The sequence below is a fragment of the Vulpes lagopus genome, chromosome 3 (assembly GCF_018345385.1).
Source record: "Vulpes lagopus strain Blue_001 chromosome 3, ASM1834538v1, whole genome shotgun sequence".
Classification (NCBI taxonomy): Eukaryota; Metazoa; Chordata; class Mammalia; order Carnivora; family Canidae; genus Vulpes; species Vulpes lagopus.
The window spans coordinates 16108027-16126290 of record NC_054826.1 but is presented as its reverse complement, the minus strand read 5'-3'; the positions used below and the strand labels follow the sequence as shown (position 1 = coordinate 16126290).

The window sequence follows — 18264 nt, the reverse complement described above, 5'->3', positions numbered from 1 at the left end:
ATGTACTAGGCAAACTTAACCAGATTTATGTTTTATAATGCTGTAGCCTAAAAATTACACAATTTTCAATACATTTCTTTATTCAATTCTTACAATAGTCAGGTGAGGTAGTATATTAGTCAAGATTCTCCAGATAAACAGAATCTATAGGATGTGTGTGTTTGTGTATGTGTGTATGTGTGTGGATAGATAGAGACAGAGACAGAGATAAACTTAGAAATTTATTGAAGGGGCACCTGGGTGGCTCAGTCAGTTGAGCGTCTGACTTGAATTCAGCTCAGGTCAAGATCTTAGGGTCCTGGGATTGAGCCTCCACTGGGGCTCCGAGCTTGGTGTGGAGTCTGCTTGAGACTCTCTCCCTTTCCTTCTGCCCCTCCCTGTACTTGCATTCTCTCTCTCTCTCTGTATTTCAAATAAATAAATAATATTTTAAAATAAAAATATATATATTTTAAGATATTGCCTCACACAATTGGGAAACTGGCAAGTCCAAAATCCTCTGTGTGGGCCATCAGGCTATAGTCCCAGGCAAAGAGCTGACCAACGTTGTGGTTGAAATCTGAAATCAGTCTGCTGGTAGAATTCCTTCTTGCTTAGGGCAGGTCAGTCTTTTGTTATGTCCAGACCTTCAGCTGATTAGATGAGGCCCACCAACATCCTAGAGAGCAATCTGCTCTACGCATAGTCCATCAGTTTAAATGTCAATCTCATCCAAAAGCACCCTCACAAAGACATCCAGAATAATGTTTGACCAGATATCAGGCACTGTGGTGCAGCCAAGTTGACACATAAAGTTAACCATTGTTATTGTTCAGCCATTGTTAATTGAGGATAATGCAGCATTATCCTCAATTTCAAAGATGTGAAAACTGGGAATCCTCAAAGTCAAGTGATTTTTCCAAGGTTATGTAGTTATTTAGGCCTGCTTTCTGCTGACTCGTAAAATCCATTATTCCTAATATTACAATGTTTAATTTTCTTCATTGATTCATATCAAAGGATCTTCTTTGCAAATACTCAAGATGCATTGAGATCCCTTCTGAATTTGCTTGTTCTAACACCAGCTGGGTGTGCTACTAATTAATTCAATTCTGGCATTATCCAGACTTAGTAACTCCAAAAGTTGAGGGCTCAGTCTCATGAGACTGATCATTTCAAAACACCAGCTACAAATTTCAGGTGTCTCCAAGCCACCTGCGTTTCTGCCTGCATGGCTACAAATTGAAGGCTTCCCACAACTCTCCCAGGTTTTAAAATTTGCTAAATGACTCATAGAACTCAAGAAAGCCCTGTATTTTTGATTACCATTTTATTATAAAGGAAGTAAATGAATAGCCTGCTGAAGAGATACATAGGCAAGGTGTGGGAAGGCTCTGAGCACAGGAGTTCTGTCCTCATGTGTCAGGATATACCACTCTCCCAGAACATCAGTAAGATCACCAACTAGGAGTCTTGTTCTATCTGCAAAACCATTTAACTCACATTTAAAGGCACAGATTGGTGGAAACAAATATAGACTACTTTAAAATAATTAGAAAGGAGAGAGTTCATATTCTATTAGATTTGATCACATTCAAGCTCCCACACACTACAGGAGTCCTTTCCATTGAAAACTCCTTAATGGATGGCCATATATATATATATATATATATATATATATATAGATTTGGAAAATATATGTAATGGCTTAAACTTCATTTTCCCACCTTACACTCATTAGGATGGCTACTATCAAAAGAAAAAAACCTTGGAAAATAACAAGTGTTGGCATGAATGTGGAGAAATTAGAACACTTATCCATTGTTGGTGGGAATACAAAATGGTACATCTGCTGTGGAAAACAGTATGACAGTCCCTCAAAAACTAAAAATAGAATTATCACGTGATCCAACAATTTTACTTCTAGGCATAAACTGAAAAGAGGTGACAGCAGAGACTCAAATAGATACTTTACACCAATGCTCATTAGCAGCATTATTCACAATAGCCAAAAGGTGGAAGCAACCCATCGTCCATTGACAAATGAATAGATGGACAAAATGTGGTGTATACATATGATAAAATATTATTCAGCCTTAAAAAGAAAGGAAATTCTGACACATGCTACAGCATGGATGAATCTTGAGGACATTATGCCAAATGAAATAAGCAAGTCACAAAAAGATAAATACTATATGATTCTATTAATATGAGATTGCTAGAGTTGTCATTCACCAAAACAGAAAGCAGAATGGCAGTTGCCAGGGGCTGGGAGAGGGAATAAGAGGTTATTATTTAATGTTATAGTGTTTCAGTTTTGCAGGATGAGTAGGTTCTAAAGATTGGTTGCACAACAGTGTGAATGCAGTTAGCACTATTGAACTGCTACCTTAAAAATGATTAAGATGCTAATTTATGGTATCTGTATTTTACCAAAAAATTTTTAAAGCCATAGCTGCCCAAAGCCATCCCTAATTAAATTTCTGAATATGAACTTTAAATAGTAAAAACCGGGATGCCTGGGTTGCTCAGTGGTTTAGTGCCTGCCTCCGTCCCAGGGCGTAGTCCCGGAGTCCCGAGATCGAGTCCCACATCGGACTCCCTGCGGAGAGCCTGCTTCTCCCTCTGCCTGTGTCTCTGCCTCTCTCTGTATCTCTCATGAATAAATAAATAAAATATTTTTTAAAAAAGCAAAGACAAAACAACCTTCATTTTGACTTTTCCTAAAACCAAAACTAGAAGAAAAAACATCTTGCTCATCTCTGATTCCCAAGAGTTATTTTTTTGAAAATTTTAATGAAATTAATAAACTGTTAATTTCCATAAAAGGAAACAAAACATTACCTCTATTAGAAATGACAGAGAGTGTCATTATAGATCCTATAGCTATTAGAAGGATAATAAAGGAATATTATGATTAACGCTGTGCCAGAAAGATGCAAAAAAAAAAAATTTCAACTGCCATTCATGCAGAAACTCTAAAAGTTTTAGAATAGAAGGGAATTTCCTCAACCTGATAAAGAATATTTTTGAAAAACTGACAGCTAACATAGTACTTTCACTATCAATGAAAGACTTAATACTTTCCTACTAAGATTGGGAAGAAAATAAGGATGTCTGCTATAAGCACTTCTATTCAACATTATGGAGTAGGACTGAAGTCCTAGCCAGTGTAGCAGGTTAAGAAAAAGAAATAGAAGTCTCACATATTGGAAAAAAAAAACTATATTCACAGATGAATGATACTCGGTATAGAAAAATCTTTAAGAATCTACTTTAGGAAAAAATAGTAGAACTAATAAATGAGTTTACCAAGGTCACAGGATAACAGCATACAAAGTCAATATACAAAAAAAAAAATGTATTCCTATATATTAGCAAAGAATGAATGGAAATTGAAATTTTTTATTCTTTTAGTAGTACCTTTTTTATAAAAAATACTTAAGTATTAATTTAACAAAATATGTGCAAGACCTATACACTTAAAACAAATAAACATTGCAGAGAAAAGTTAAAGAAGATGAACTAAATCACAAATTGGAAGGCTCAATATTGTTACAATATCAATCCTCCTCAGATGGATCTAAAGAGTCAAGGTCATCTCAATCAAAATTCCAGCAGACGCTTTTCTTTTTCATTGACAAGCTAATTTAAAATTTATAAGTAAATGCAAAGAACCTAAAATAGCTAGATGAATCTTGAAAAAGAAGAACAAAGGTGGTAACTTATGCTTTGGATTTCAGGCCATAATAATCAAGATGGCGTAATATTGGTATAAGGAGAGAAATTTGATTATTGAAACAGAAGAGGGAGCCCAGAAATTGACACATTCATTTTTGGCCAATTGATTTTTGACAAAGATACTAAGATGATTCAAAGAAAGAAAAGATGGTATTTTTTGAGATAGCTCTGGAACAAATGGTTAAAGATGTCACTTAAAATGGACCTTGTTACAGTCCTCACACAAAACTTAGTTTGAGATGAAATATGAAAACACAAAAGCTTAGGAACACATAGGAAAATATTTTCACAAATTTGTAATAGATAATTTTTAGACAGACACGAAAAAATAAACTAGACTATCAACATTAAAACTATTTGTTGTTTAAAAGATAGCATTAATACAAGAAAAGAGAAGACTGAGGGGCACCTGGGTGGCTCAGTCAGTTAAGCATCTGCCTTTGGCTTATATCAGAATCCTGGGGTCCTGGGATCTAGCCCCATGTAGAGCTCACTACTCAGTGAGGAGCCTTCTTTTCCCTTTCCTCCTCGCTCTTGCTATCTCTGTCACTATCTCTGTCTCTCTCTCTCAAATAATAAAGTATTAAAAAAAAAAGAAGAAGACTGGGAGAAAACATTTGTGATATATAGATCTGAAAAAAAGCTTGTAATCGGAATATGTAAAGAACTCAGCATAAACAATTTGATTTAAAAATAGGCAAATGGGGGATCCCTGAGTGGCGCAGCGGTTTGGCGCCTGCCTTTGGCCCAGGGCGCGATCCTGGAGATCTGGGATCGAATCCCACGTCGGGCTCCCGGTGCATGGAGCTTGCTTCTCCCTCTGCTTGTGTCTCTGACTCTCTCTCTGTGTGTGACTATCATAAATAAATAAATAAAATAAAAATAAATAAAAATAGGCAAATGATCTGACACTTGAGAAAAAGGTTATACAAATGTCCAATAAGCACATCAAAAAATACTGAACATAATTAGTCATCAGAAAAATGCAAATTAAAAACACTGTGAGAGGGACGCCTGGGTGGTTCAGTGGTTACGCACCTGCCTTCGGCCCAGGGCATGATCCTGGAGTCCTGGGATCAAGTCCCACATCAGGCTCCCTGCATGGAGCCTGCTTCTCCCTCTGCCTGTGTCTCTGCCTCTCTCTGTGTCTCTCATGAATAAATAAATAAAATCTTTAAAAAAAAAAGAGCACTGTGAGAGATCACTTCACATCCACTAGAATGGCTCAAGTTAAAAACACCAATGATGATGTGTTGCAGAGAACATGGAACAACCAGAACTCCCATTTATTGTTGTGAAGTGGTATGACCACTTTGGAAAATAGTCTGGCAGTTTCTTTTATAGTTAAATCTATGCCTACCCTATGATCTTCTATTACATTCTTTAAAAAAAAAAAAGATTTTATTTATTTATTCATGAGAGACAGAGAGAGAGAGTGAGAAAGACAGGCAGAGGGAGAAGCAGGCTCCATGCAGGGAGCCCAACATGGGACTCGATCCCGGATGTCTAGGATCAGGCCCTGGGCTGAAGGCAGCGCTAAACCACTGAGCCACCCAGGCTGCCCCCTCTATTACATTCTTAGGTATTTTCCCAAGAGAAATGGAAATGAAAGGTCCACCAAAAGCTTGCAGAAGAATATTCATAGTAGATTGTATACCTGTGAACTCCAACATGTGAACAACCCAGATGTACATAAGCAGATAAAGGGATAAGCAAACTGTGGCATGTCCGTAAACTGGAATACTACCCAGTAGTAGAAAAGGAATAAATTTACTGATACACGTAACCACATAGATGAAACTGAGATTGTACGACATTTTGGGGTTGAAGACAAGAGGCTGGCCCTATGGGATGAATCTTGGCACACATAGATAGCAGGGTGCTGCTGCACACAGGCTGGTAGCCTCTGGCAATAGCATCCATCCTAACCCTTATGCTGTGTTACAGAAGGCCATCTATTCAGAATCCTCTAGACACCTCAGATGGTAAGTTCTACTAGGAGGCCTATAAGATCCTTTCAAAACCAAAATTCTGTGATTGCCCCTAATTCTTTCATTCATTTTGATGTTGTCTCCTCAACTGTGTTGTAACAGTTCTTTGGTAGCAGTCGCCTGGGTTTATACCAGGACAAGCACAGTGCTAACATGTCACCTATAAACAAATCACATTTTGTCATATGCCAGGCACTGTTTTAAGCACTTTGCATGTGTTAGTTCATTTCTTTATGAAAGTCCTGTGAGGTAGATAACATCAAGACCTCATAGCTGGGGTCTTCTCTAAGATCCTAACCCAAGAAACTCCAGAGCCTGTGCTTTAGCCCATGGTCTCTTCCTCGTATGGGGGCACAAAATAGATGCTCAACTAAGTACCTGAAAATGATCTGTGTGATGGCTGGCCCTTGAACTCAGTTTGTGGTTCAGTTTAAAAGGTGTTGTTATTGAAGTCAGCAATCAATTTCTATATAAACTGCTCACCATATCCAACTGTCTCCCAACAGGGTGTATTTGACTCTAAAACAAATAGGTGATAAAGTGGCCTGTTTACCAGGCTAGTGGTTTTCACTTAAATCTAAATAGCTGCATGGTCTCCATCTCTTACACTGCACAAAGTGTGAAAGATAGCAATGTATCACTTTTAGAACTGGGCCGATATGGCCTTGGAGAAAAGATTTGGATTTTAACAAAAGAAACAAGAAGTGTCCAAAACTCCAAATTAAAAAGGGGTTAAGTAAGAGCCGTTATTATCATTCGGTATTTTATTTAAACTGAAGACTTTATTCAAAGTGCTGGCTCAACTATTATATTAAATCATTAACTTGACTTGAAATCTTAACATTTAGGCAAGGTAAGTTTCACACCTGAGTTGCTTTTTAATGAAATCTGTTGGTAAAACTAGCATAACATCCAAAAGTCAGGATTCAAAATGCAGTAAATACCCGTCTTCCTTCTACCTAGTGATCAAATGACTCACCCTGTGTGGATGGGCAATAAGTAAGCGCAAGGTCATAGGAGAAAGATCCAGACTACTGGCAAGAGCTGATAGTCTGAAGGTGGCTTTTGATACTAACTAAAGCCACAGCAAAAGGGCTTTGTCCAGAAGGAGACAGAGGTTAAATTCTAACGGAGGAAATGCAAACTGACCTATATACTCGAACAGGAGAAAGAAGAAAGACTTTTGTAACTGTCCTGTATCAGTGCAAGATGGGCTTCATGTCTGAAAAGAACCCAAGGCTAACAGGACACAAATTCCTTTCCCTCAGCAGATGCAGAGAAACTACCAGACCTCCAGACACTACAGCTCAGTAATTTGATTGTCCCTCTCAGGTAGGGATCTGTAATGACTGGTTTAAATAATTGGCACCAACCTTTCTTGCTCTGATAAAAGGAGGTAATTCATAACAAGAAGGTATGTGACCATCTGGAGAGGACAGGGTTAAGCAAGGAAGATAGCCTTCTTTTTGGAAATGGATGTTTTAGGTCTAAGGCTGTCTGTGTTAAACTTTAGTTGTCTTACAGAGAAATGGAGGCACAGATAATGATTTGTGTGTGTGTGTGTTTTTATAAACTGAGTGTGAGTAAGACTTATACCAGTGCCAAGGATTATGAGGAGCTCTTTCTTCAACAAGACCAACTTTGACATAAGGAACTTCATTCTCAAGTATGGATTAATGTTTTGATATTATTTGCCATCTTTCTTTCTGAAAATTGACTAAGCTAAATTTAAATAGTAGAAGTGATTGTAGGATGAAGCAAAGTAGATTTTAAGGGACTCGCAGCAAACAACTCCAGCCACAAACATAAAGGGAAAAAAACAAAGATTTAGAAACCAAATCTTCAAAAAACACCATAATAGAGGTGCTAAACATCTTTCTATCTTTGTAAATATTTCTCACATTTTAAGGCTTAAATTCAAAATATTGTTATTGTTGATGACCATGCTCATACCAGGCACATAATGTTTATTAAATAAATCATGACTTATCCCATCAAAGTTCATCCAAGTGGTTAATATTCCTCAATCACTGAATACTAGAGCTTCACACTCCACTTAGGCCAACTGATCATCACCAGAACACTAAAACCAGAGGAGAGAAGTGACTTACTCAAAGTTTATAGTTAGAGCAAAAAGCTGGTACTATACTCCTTCTATGTCTGAGAATTTTATCATGTAAGGGCCAGCATAAGAAAAAGGACCTAAAATGGCTAAAAAAATTAAGACAAGATAAACTTGCATTTTATCTCATTTAAAATACCCATTGAAAGAGTACTTATTTGTATAATAATCCTAATATTAAGCATGTAGAGAAAATATGAGTATACAAGGGGTCAGGAAGGAGAAACAGGAAATGTGAGGAGGCAAGGAACCAGGCGCTAGAGAGAAATATGCAGCCAAATGAAAACAAGGGAAAGAAGAGAAGGCAAATGAAGAAAAGCTGATTTTAAAAAAAAGGGGGGGGGGGCAAAATATGCTACATACACACACTGGAATATTTATTCAGCCTTATAAAGGAATGAAATTCTTCATACATGCTCCAGCATAGATGAACCTTGAAGGTATTATGCTCAGAGAAATAAGTCAGATACAAAATGATGAATATTGTATGACTCCACTTACACGAGGTGTCCTAGAGCAGTTGGATTCATAAAATGAGAGAGCTGAGTGTGGTTACAGGGTCTGGGGACAGTCAGATGAGGGGTTAGTGCTTCGTGGGCAGCGTTTTACTCTGGGATGATGAAAAAGTTCTCGAGATGGATGGTGGTGATAGTTATGCCTCAGTGCGAATATACCTAATGTCACTGAACTGTACATTTTAAATAGTTAAATGAGAAATTTTATGTATATTTTCCACAGTAAAAACCAAAAAACAACATTTAAATCACTCGATTACTGTATCTCCTCTAATCCATCCCGACTTGTCATGATAATTCAATGATTATGAAAACTTGAAGGAAAAAAATGAATAAATTTAAAGGATTCATCTCTGTTTTCTTGAGAATCTTCCAAGTCACATAAATTTGGAAAGTGTAAGTTTGTCTCTTGTAGCATGGTGAACAAAACGTTTCTGGGAAGTGTTACAAATTGCTACCTGGCCTATACTTCTGCCAAATTAGCTCTAAGTCCATTCAAGAAGGTGTCTGCAGCAGCCATCACTGTGTTCCTGCTCATTTCTGTGCCTGAGGGCCAGCGGGGCATTTCAGGGACGTCAGCCCGCCTGCCGGCTTCTGTGAGTTCCCAAGAAGAGAATGAGGCCCAGGCCTTCTGGGCTTATGAGCGCCTTGGGTGGGCAGCTCTGCTCCTTTCTTCTGGCCTAGGCCTCCAAGGTCTTGTTCTCAGGGGAATAACATCCATTTATTCCTGTGGAAACAAGAAAACAAGGAGCCTTTTCTCCTGCTTGCTCAAAGGCTCAAAGAGGAATACGTTTAAGGAAAAGAGATTTGGAATTAGAAGAAGTTGCAATCAAACTTCTCCATCCGGCCTGTGTCCTTGGAATCCATGAAGGGATTTAAAAATAGTGTGCTTCTTTACTGAAGAGGAAGAGCTTAAATTTATCTGAATTCAACGTACCAAGCTATGCTTCAGCCATATTGACTTATTAATAGCCTATGTGAAGAGTGACTTAATTCTTACTAATAGGATACTTTGTGTCAAAATCACCTCTTTAATTTTAGCAGCACAGAAACACTGGAGAATTACTTGAAATAAAAAGATACCATTTTAAACCTGTGCATGTGCCTGTTCAATATTAATCTTCAACATGTCATAGGACCTAGACTATATTTCTCTTCCCCCTCCCTCGGCAAAATGGAGAGACCCATTTCAAACATATGGAAGCAGTTTCACACTGCAAGTTATTCTGAGGGGAAAATATGTGATTTATAAATGCTGTCAAATGAAATATGTATTTCCAAATGGTACCAAGTTGACCAAGCACATCCTAGGACACATTCCCCATCTTTATAACCCCATAAGTGAAGGAACAGTGTCGAGAAAGAAACAAACAGCCCCTTTTGGCATTCTCAATCCAGAAGTCCCACGCTTGTTGCTGGTAAAAGTATTCAAGTAATCAAAGATTACAAGTAACTTTATCACAAAACTGTTTTATTTATAAATAAAATAGCACCTCCAAATTACGGAGAAGTGGGTATGGTCTGTCAAAAGTAATACATACATCTGAGTTATTTTATCAGTGGTTGAGTATATATATTGACATGAGGATTTTATTTTTTTTTAATATTTTATTTATTTATTCATGAGAGATACAGAGAGAGAGGCAGAGACATAGGCCAAGGGAGAGGCAGGCTCTCTGCAGGGAGCTCGATGCTGGATTCAATCCGAGGATCCCAAGATCATGACCTGAGCCAAAGGCAGACGCTCAACCACTGAGCCACCCAGGCCTCCCGACATGGGGATTTTAGATGGCAAGGCTCACCAGACCACTTGTCTGCCGACATTCTCGAAAAACCTCTTTCTTCAGAATGTGAACAGAAAACAGTGAGACTAAGTGAAGCATCTTACAGTGATTACAGAGAGCAAAACCCACGTGTAGGGAGACTGACACAGTCTGAGATCACGTCTCAGTGAGGCTGGTACAGTACAGACCACGGAAGCAGGAGAGCTATCACAGCCCAGGTGTATTCCAGCTCAGAAGACAGGAAGCCATCCCGTAGTCATTTTACTGACCATGGAAGCAGTGTGTGTGTGTGTGTGGGGGGGGGTGGTATGGGAGAAGGGGGGAAGCTTTCTTTGGGGGGTTGGGGGTGCTGGGTGGGGAGCTCGAGACTTAGAGTCCTTGCTTGCTTTAGTCCCTAAGTATTGGCTGTTTGACCTTGGGCACATCCCATAATTTTAGAGCCTTTCTTTTCTCATGAGCACAGGGTTTAATAACCTACCTTTAGAAAATCCCCCAATGCAGTAAGAGCAGCAGCTTATTGCCTACCTTACCTTACTTAATCCTTACAACTCTGTGAAGAATGCTTCATGCTCTTCATCTCATAGATGAGGAAACCTGCCCTAGCTCATAGTTAGTAAATTCAGGAGATGGAATTTGAATCCAGGTCTGTTTTCTGCCAAAGCTTAGATTTTTAAAACCATACATTCTGGTCCCTAGTAGCCATTCGTTTAGTCACCAAAAACTGATATATTTAAATCTGCTTTGTAGTAAGTGATGTGTGATGCAAATTAAGTTTTTCTATTACACCAGTGGATAAGAGAAGCATCTTGGGAGATCACCAAGGTCTAACTTTTTCTGCTACTTCTTAAGGTCATATTGAGTTAAATACTTCAAAAGGCGAAAGGATAAAGACTAGTCATGACATACATACGCATATCATAAGGAGGCTACTGTCTTTACGAATGAAAAAGGAAATAATTCAAATAGGTCTATTCTGACGCTGGAATAATAGTAAAATTTAAGGAAGTATGCTATGATATCTATTGAAAAAGTCACCGATCACCCCCAAATATAAAGCGCACTGCACATGATGGCCATTTCTTTTGGGGGGACAATTACAGAACATTCTCAAAAATATGAAGCCAGTTTTTTCCCCTCATCATTATGTTTTGGTTGACAGAGTGATTTGGCCAGATGTTCTATACTAAATGATTTAATTAAAATGATCTGTTCTTTAATCTGTACACTTCTCTGTTTATATAGACATTAGTGAAGTAAATGACTTTTAAAAAATAATAATTTTTCTTCAATTGAATTACTGCTGCTATAAATCACCAGTCTAAGATTGAAATGAAGTTAATTTACTGGCTATCTCCCACTACCACATATAACTGGATGATAAATTAAGCAGCACAGTTTAGAGGTGACGTTGGGTGAGTGCATTCAGCACAGAATTCTCAGGGCTTGTTCCCACATCCAGAATGGTAGCAAGACCTATAAATGACACAACCTCAGAGTCTTCTTGCTTCTTGCTCACACCAGAGACTTTTATTGTCTCTATGCCTTGGTTTTCCAAAATTGGTCTGTGTCTAGATCTAGACCAATGTACAAAACAGTGGAGGAAAGAGTAGACTCTTCAAAATTTAACAATGAACAGGGACACCTGGGTGGCTCAGCAGCTAAGCGGCTGCCTTTGGGGCTCAGGGCGTGGTCCTGGGATCGAGTCCCACATTGGGCTCCCTGCATGGAGCCTGCTTCTGCCTCTGTCTCTGCCTCTTTCTTTCTGCGTCTTTCATGAATAAATAAATAAAATCTTTAAAAAAAAAAACCTTACCAATGAACAGATCTCTTGAAGATTATCAGCATGAGAAGCGGATGAGTTCAGAAAATCGGATGCATTGAATAAACTCTGGGTGACGATGGTTGTTTTTAGTGGATTGAGAGAGACTTTTCTCATCTTCTCTAATTTCCTATTCTGATATGATTCCCATTCTGAAACTGAGTGATTTCTTTACCAGCATTGACGAGAAGAGGAATAGCTTTCTGGTTCTATTCTAATGTCAATTCTTTTTGTCTCCAGTGTGTGCTTCTCATAATAAAACAAAACAAGAAATGCTAATTTCTTGGAGTGGGCAGTTAATAGCTTCGTTTTCAACAAGAACTTAAAGCAGCTCAAAAAATTTAGAAGTTAATTGAAAGTGTGAATGCTTTCCCCTTCTACTTCATATTAGGTGTTTATTACAACAGTTTTGTATTTATAGTACACAAAATTGGTTATGACTTCAGCAGCAACAACCAGGGCTGGAATCGTTCTAGAGGGTCCATTCATCTTGTTTCTCAAGTTGAGCTAATATTTTGTGAATCAGCTTGGAAACTTCCCATGTAAACTCTCTGTGTTCCTCTGTGTTCCTCTGGGATCCCGGTTACTTTACCTTTAAAGCATATGCAGCATCTCAGAAAATAGAACCAAGAGTGTCCCATCACAGTTAATAATGTCACTCTGTGTTCCTACCATCCTCTCTGTAAAGACATACATCTGTATATATTGGTGGGTAATTTGTTGTTTATTTCATTCCTTTTACATTTTTATAGAACTCCTCTGTGTATGGCTGGAAATAAATTACAGAATGTCTCATGCTTGTGCTTCCGTTGTAAATTGGCACAGATCACTTTATGTTCTGGGGTTGCAACTTGCCCTTATAAAACTGTCTTGGAATATTTTAATATGAGGTTGAGTTGTTTTTTTAAAAAAAATCAAGATTATTCAGACCCTCTGTGTCTCCTCTTTCTGGGGTCCCATACAGAGATTAAGGTCACTTGCTATGATTTGCCTGTTATTTTCTACAGAAGACCTCATTTTTAGATTTGAAACTTCAGATGTTTCGGATTTTTGCTGAAGAATCTTAGTATCATGACAAAGTTTTTGGTGTAGTTTATGCTTCCAGCCTAATTTTTTGCCTGGCAGAAATTAACATTTAATAATCTCAAGCAGAGACGTTTTCTAAAAGCATTTTTCAAGAAAAAAACGTCAGAAATCAGATACATCAAAGCAGCAAACAAACTTTTGCATCAGAGAGGAAAATCATAATTGCTTCAAGCAAAATATTTGAATGACTGATTTCAATATCAATGTCAATATTTTAATATCCTTACTACAGGGATTTCTTTTTAAGTCCTCAGCACAGCCCTTGACTTCACCTTACATTGAATCATAATAATCATAGTATGTGGTTTGAATAGTAACTATTCTCTCACAAATTGTCAGGTTATTCCGAATACCTGGAGGTTTAGTCACTGACTCCATGAGCCTCCACTGCCATCTTCCTAAGTTTGGTCTCGGGTGACAGAAGCCCGAAGTAGTCTATAGGACTACTATCGGGACCACACTTTGAGGACCAACAATCTCTAAAACTATGTAAGGGCCACAGCCTGAATTCAGAAACTTGCTCCTATTAAAAGAAGGAGAGATATAAGAGCTCAATGAGGAGAACTGAGAATAGTAGCGGTAAGAATAAGGTAATGAGTGAAAGGAAAAAGAAAGACCTTTGAGGAACAATGAGACGTTTCCCCCAAACTAACAAGAGTCACTGGAACCTGCCTATACCATTGGATTGGAGAGGAGGAGGGCAGGGAATCTTACTTTTAGTGAATGTCTTCTGTGCAACCTGTCGTCTGATCTATTGCTATATGTTTATGGATAGGTAGATAGATAGATAGATAGATAGATAGATAGATAGATAGATGATATGGAATATGCTGTAAATATCTAGATGTATAGAGAGATGTGTGCATATATGGAGAATGGATGGGGAGATAGATAGATAGACAGACAGAAGTTCTGCTCTGTTCCAAACAGGTTTGAAGAGGAAGGTGTACTAGGTGCTCGCATCTGCATACGTGAATTCAATCCTCACGACAAACTTTTAAAAATATATACAGAGAGAGAAGGAATAGCTGAGGCTTAGAGTAATTTAAAAAAAATCAGCTCTAGGACTATTCGATATCAGAGCTCCAAAATCCATGCTTTGACCAGTCAGAGAGCCGGACACAAGTTAAAGAGGATAGGGGCATAAAGAACTGTGTTGGAGCCTGGGATAAGACAGTGCACAAGAAGAAATTAGAGAGGAGGATGTGGCAAACATGTGGATAGGTCCAGGAAGAAAGGCAGAGGAAAATGCAAGTCCTGCCAGGGCTGTGGTCCAAGTGGATAATTCCAGTCCTGGTAGCAATTAAGAGGTGACCCATTTGGCAGCGCCTGCCCCTGTGCGGGTGGGGGGGGGGGTTGTTGCCACTCTCTTTCCTGCCAAGAGTGTTTCTATAACCTTTCTGGCTCTGTCCAGAGTAGCCTGGTTCTATCCAGCGTGGATGACTCAGTTTTCACCTTCCCTAAACCAGCAATGCAGCAAGAACGGTCTGCAGGACTCTACATGGGAGAAACTGTATAGCGGAGACTTGGGGCTCCTGGCAATACCTGCCCCACTCCTATGGGGACTCTGAGTCAATGGTACTCCACGTCAAGTGCCTTCCTTCTCTTCTGGATCTGCTTTTGGCTCCCTAGATCCTTTTGAACCTCCTTCTCTGAGATGATTCCTTGAGAAAATCCTCCAGTTACTTGCCTAGATGAAATAGGTTTGTCAGAGACTGTCAATTAAACATATGGAAATAAAGGGTAGGGACAAGGCCTTATAACCTACCTAAAATTGGGGGAAATTATGATACATATTAAAATAGGAGAAAAAGAAGTTTATATTCACTCACCTTCAGCCTCATCTTGTACCACCTGTCCTCTCTCTCTTGACTTGCAAGGTGTCTTGAACATAGTCAACCCTCAGTAACCTTTTTTGAATAAATGGATTGATTAATGAATATATGAGAAAGAAAAGAGGATAAATTTATTTTTCTTTTTTTTAAAGTTTTTAAATATTTTATTTAAATTCAATTTTCCAACAAAGAAAAGGATAAATTAAAAAATATAAAATCCTAAGAACCTTGCTTTTATTTCAGAATTTTCCTACTGGGTCAAGTAAAAAAATTGTTATAGACCCGGTGGCTTGATAAATGCTTGCTTTTGGCATTGTCTTTGGAGCCAAAAGAGTTGCTTGGGAGAAGGGGAGAGAACTCAGAGGGAGGAGGAGGTATGGAAAGTCTGTTTTCCAACCAATGTGTCGGACAGTGTTGGTGGGGAAGAGAAGGTGACTGTGCTGAGGTTAATATGCCTTTAATCAGACAATGTATACCTACATCCTAGCACAGTGGCTGGCACAAAAAAAGATGCTCAATAAGTTTTCATTGAATTAATGAATAAAAGTGATGTACTTACTTTACCATATATCCTCCAAGCTGCAAGTAACCGTTTGTGGTTTCTTCCTTAGCGCCGCATGGAAGATTGTTTTTGCCTGTGTTTAGCTGAATGTTTTGATCAAGGGAAAGAAAGTCAACATGTCCTTTGTCACAGATTAGACCTCATCATGCTGTTTTAGCCAGAACTATCCTAAATCCAGTTTAGAAGAGCAAATTTATAATTCTAATTCATAAGTATCCTCTGAACATCCATGAAGACTATTTTCTTTTTTTTTTTTTAAAGATTTATTTATTTATTCATGATAGACATAGAGAGAGAAAGAGAGGCAGAGACACAGGAGGAGGGAGAAGCAGGCTCCATGTCAGGAGCCCGACGTGGGACTCGATCCCGGGACTCCAGGATCGCGCCCTGGGCCAAAGGCAGGCGCTAAACCGCTGAGCCACCCAGGGATCCCCCATGAAGACTATTTTCTTTCAAAGTCACTAGATTTCTCTTTTCTTAAATCTAATGTAATTGCTGGAAGAGGAGCTTGTTAGGGAAGCAACAAAGAGTTGAACTATAGTTTAATATGGATGGGAATGTTGATGTGTTCTTGAGCATTTTCTGCTGGGGCTCACTTGGTTCCAAGGGCAGACTATGTGGTAAGCACTTGCATGAAAAAGTGAGCAGTTTATCTCACTGGACTGAAAGAATGTACCCAAGCTCACAGGGCCGAGGAGCATGGCAAGGATGGTGTGGCAGAGATTCAATACTCTCTTATGGGATTAGATTATGGGGAACTGGAGAACCTCTTCCTGGCATATTAAAAAAATGTAATTGTCTGCTAGTTCCTTGAAACTCCTCTGTGAGAGTTTTAATTATTCAGCCCAGGGATGGCAAATACCTCAGCTTGTGTGCCAGGATAATATATTGGTAATGGCTGCTGGAAATCTATTATGGGGAGACTTATGAGATCATATTTGGGCTCATTAAGAAAGTGTTGTCATTTATACTTCAATTTTAAAAAGAAAGAAAGAAAATGTCATGAATTGGCAATGTCAGCTAAGAGTTTTGGAATGGAGATTGGTGGCATGCCACATTATTTAATATCCTTTCTTTAAAGCTTTTTTCTCTCTCTCTCTGGTCTTGTAAAAATATAAATAATTATATCTAAAAATCCATTTAATCATCATATAAACTCTGTGAGGTAAGTACTGTTATAATTTTCATTTTGTTTTCAGATGAGGAAACTAAAGTTACAAACCTATTATTTCCCCAAGTATTAGTGCTACACATGCCTAATTAACTCCAGGGCCCAAACTTTTAACAAACATGTCATCTTCCCTAAGAATTCTGGAGTGGCTAAACTGTTATCACTCATTTATACCCTAGAGTAAATGAGCTTCTCTCTGTTGTTTTACCTAAGAGAGGAAAATATAAAAGGTTCATGAGGTCAGCAGGGCTGAAGACAAAAGACTGATTCTCAGTCTAAATATTGAAAATATGGCTTAGTATATGACTGCTCCAATGAAGGAAATATGGATTATTTCCGGAACAATCTGAGGATAGAATGCAATACATCTCCACCATTCTTACCTTGAGATCCAACTCAAGTAGAAGAACTATTCTTAGATGAGATTTTTCACCCCTTGCAATTTTTCATTCTAAAAGCAAAGATGTTAATCATTATGTCCTAATGATATTGTAAATGAAGATAATTATACTTTGTTTTCCTTAAACACTTAAAGTGTGTTCTTTTAATGGGATGATCTCACTGCTTATGGAAACACATTATTATCACTTTCCCCAAGTTCTTATTTCTGTAATTAACTGCTAAAATAATTTGTAAATACAGAAGTTACAGTGTCCATGTAAAAACAGTTTGGATTTTACCCAAAGGCAGGGAAAAATACAAAGTGAAACAAACAAACAAACAAACAAAATTTCTAATATTTTTAGTTGGTGTTAGAAATGTCCGAATATAGTTTGACTTTCTCCCTATTATCTTCCTTGTACAGAAAAATCTGTCATTGCTCAACCAATATTTGTTTTTGCAAAGAGAGAACAAACTTTTAAGGTAAGCTCGAGCTAATTTTCTTTGTTTGATTTTCACTTTGGCAAAGAAAATTGTTTCAAGAAGCTAGTGAGGCTAAATGATATACGATTGCCTTGGTTTATCTTCTTGCTCTTCACTTAGCAGAGTTGTGCCTCTAGAATATTTATATAGTGGGTTTTTACTGGTAGCAATTTGGCCAAAATGGGAGGCCAGAGGCCTGCCTTATGTTGAAGCTATGAATAACATGTCATCTTTACCAAAATTATAGGGTTTTTTAGTGACTGGGAAAAGGGCAGGACTGAAAGAGGTTAGCAGGGCAGAGACTCCGCATGGGTCTCCACCACTGACCTAGCTTACAACTGGGTGTAAAGTCCTAAACTGGGATGCTTGACTTAAAAGTGAACCTGTCGGATCTTATTTGGAATGGACATTCCCTATTATAATTTTGCTCATGTTGATTTTTAAATTTTCTTTTTGTTTCGCTAGAAAGGAAAGATGATGCTCAGTTTTAAACGTGAAAAGTGTACAAGTTGCTTTCTTACAATAAAACTAAATGTGCAAACCAGACATAAAAATTAAAAAAAAAGAAAAGGGATCTGAAGGACCCTACCTGCATCACACTAAAACCACCAGCTTTGAAAGACCAATGATAAGATTAGTAGCTTTCCACTTTAGCTTGATTGGTATTTTCCTGTTATTTGGTCCTGCTTATGCAAGTCATTTACCCTCCTACCCACAAAACTGACTAAAGAAAAGCTCAACCCCCAAGCCCCAGTCAAAGAAAAGTCCATTCCCAGGCCAACAGCTCCAGATCTT

At 38.2% G+C, this 18264-nt stretch overlaps 1 protein-coding gene across 7 annotated transcripts in view; it reads left to right on the top strand.

Annotated features, from left to right (window-relative positions):
• RANBP3L (RAN binding protein 3 like) overlaps positions 1-18264 on the top strand; it is a 250703-nt gene that overhangs the window by 209591 nt on the left and 22848 nt on the right. For all 7 annotated transcript variants that reach the window (XM_041750190.1, XM_041750194.1, XM_041750192.1 and 4 more), the window contains one exon: positions 17411-17469. In XM_041750190.1, the coding sequence (XP_041606124.1) occupies positions 17411-17469 (59 nt within the window). The remainder of the gene's footprint in view (positions 1-17410; positions 17470-18264) is intronic.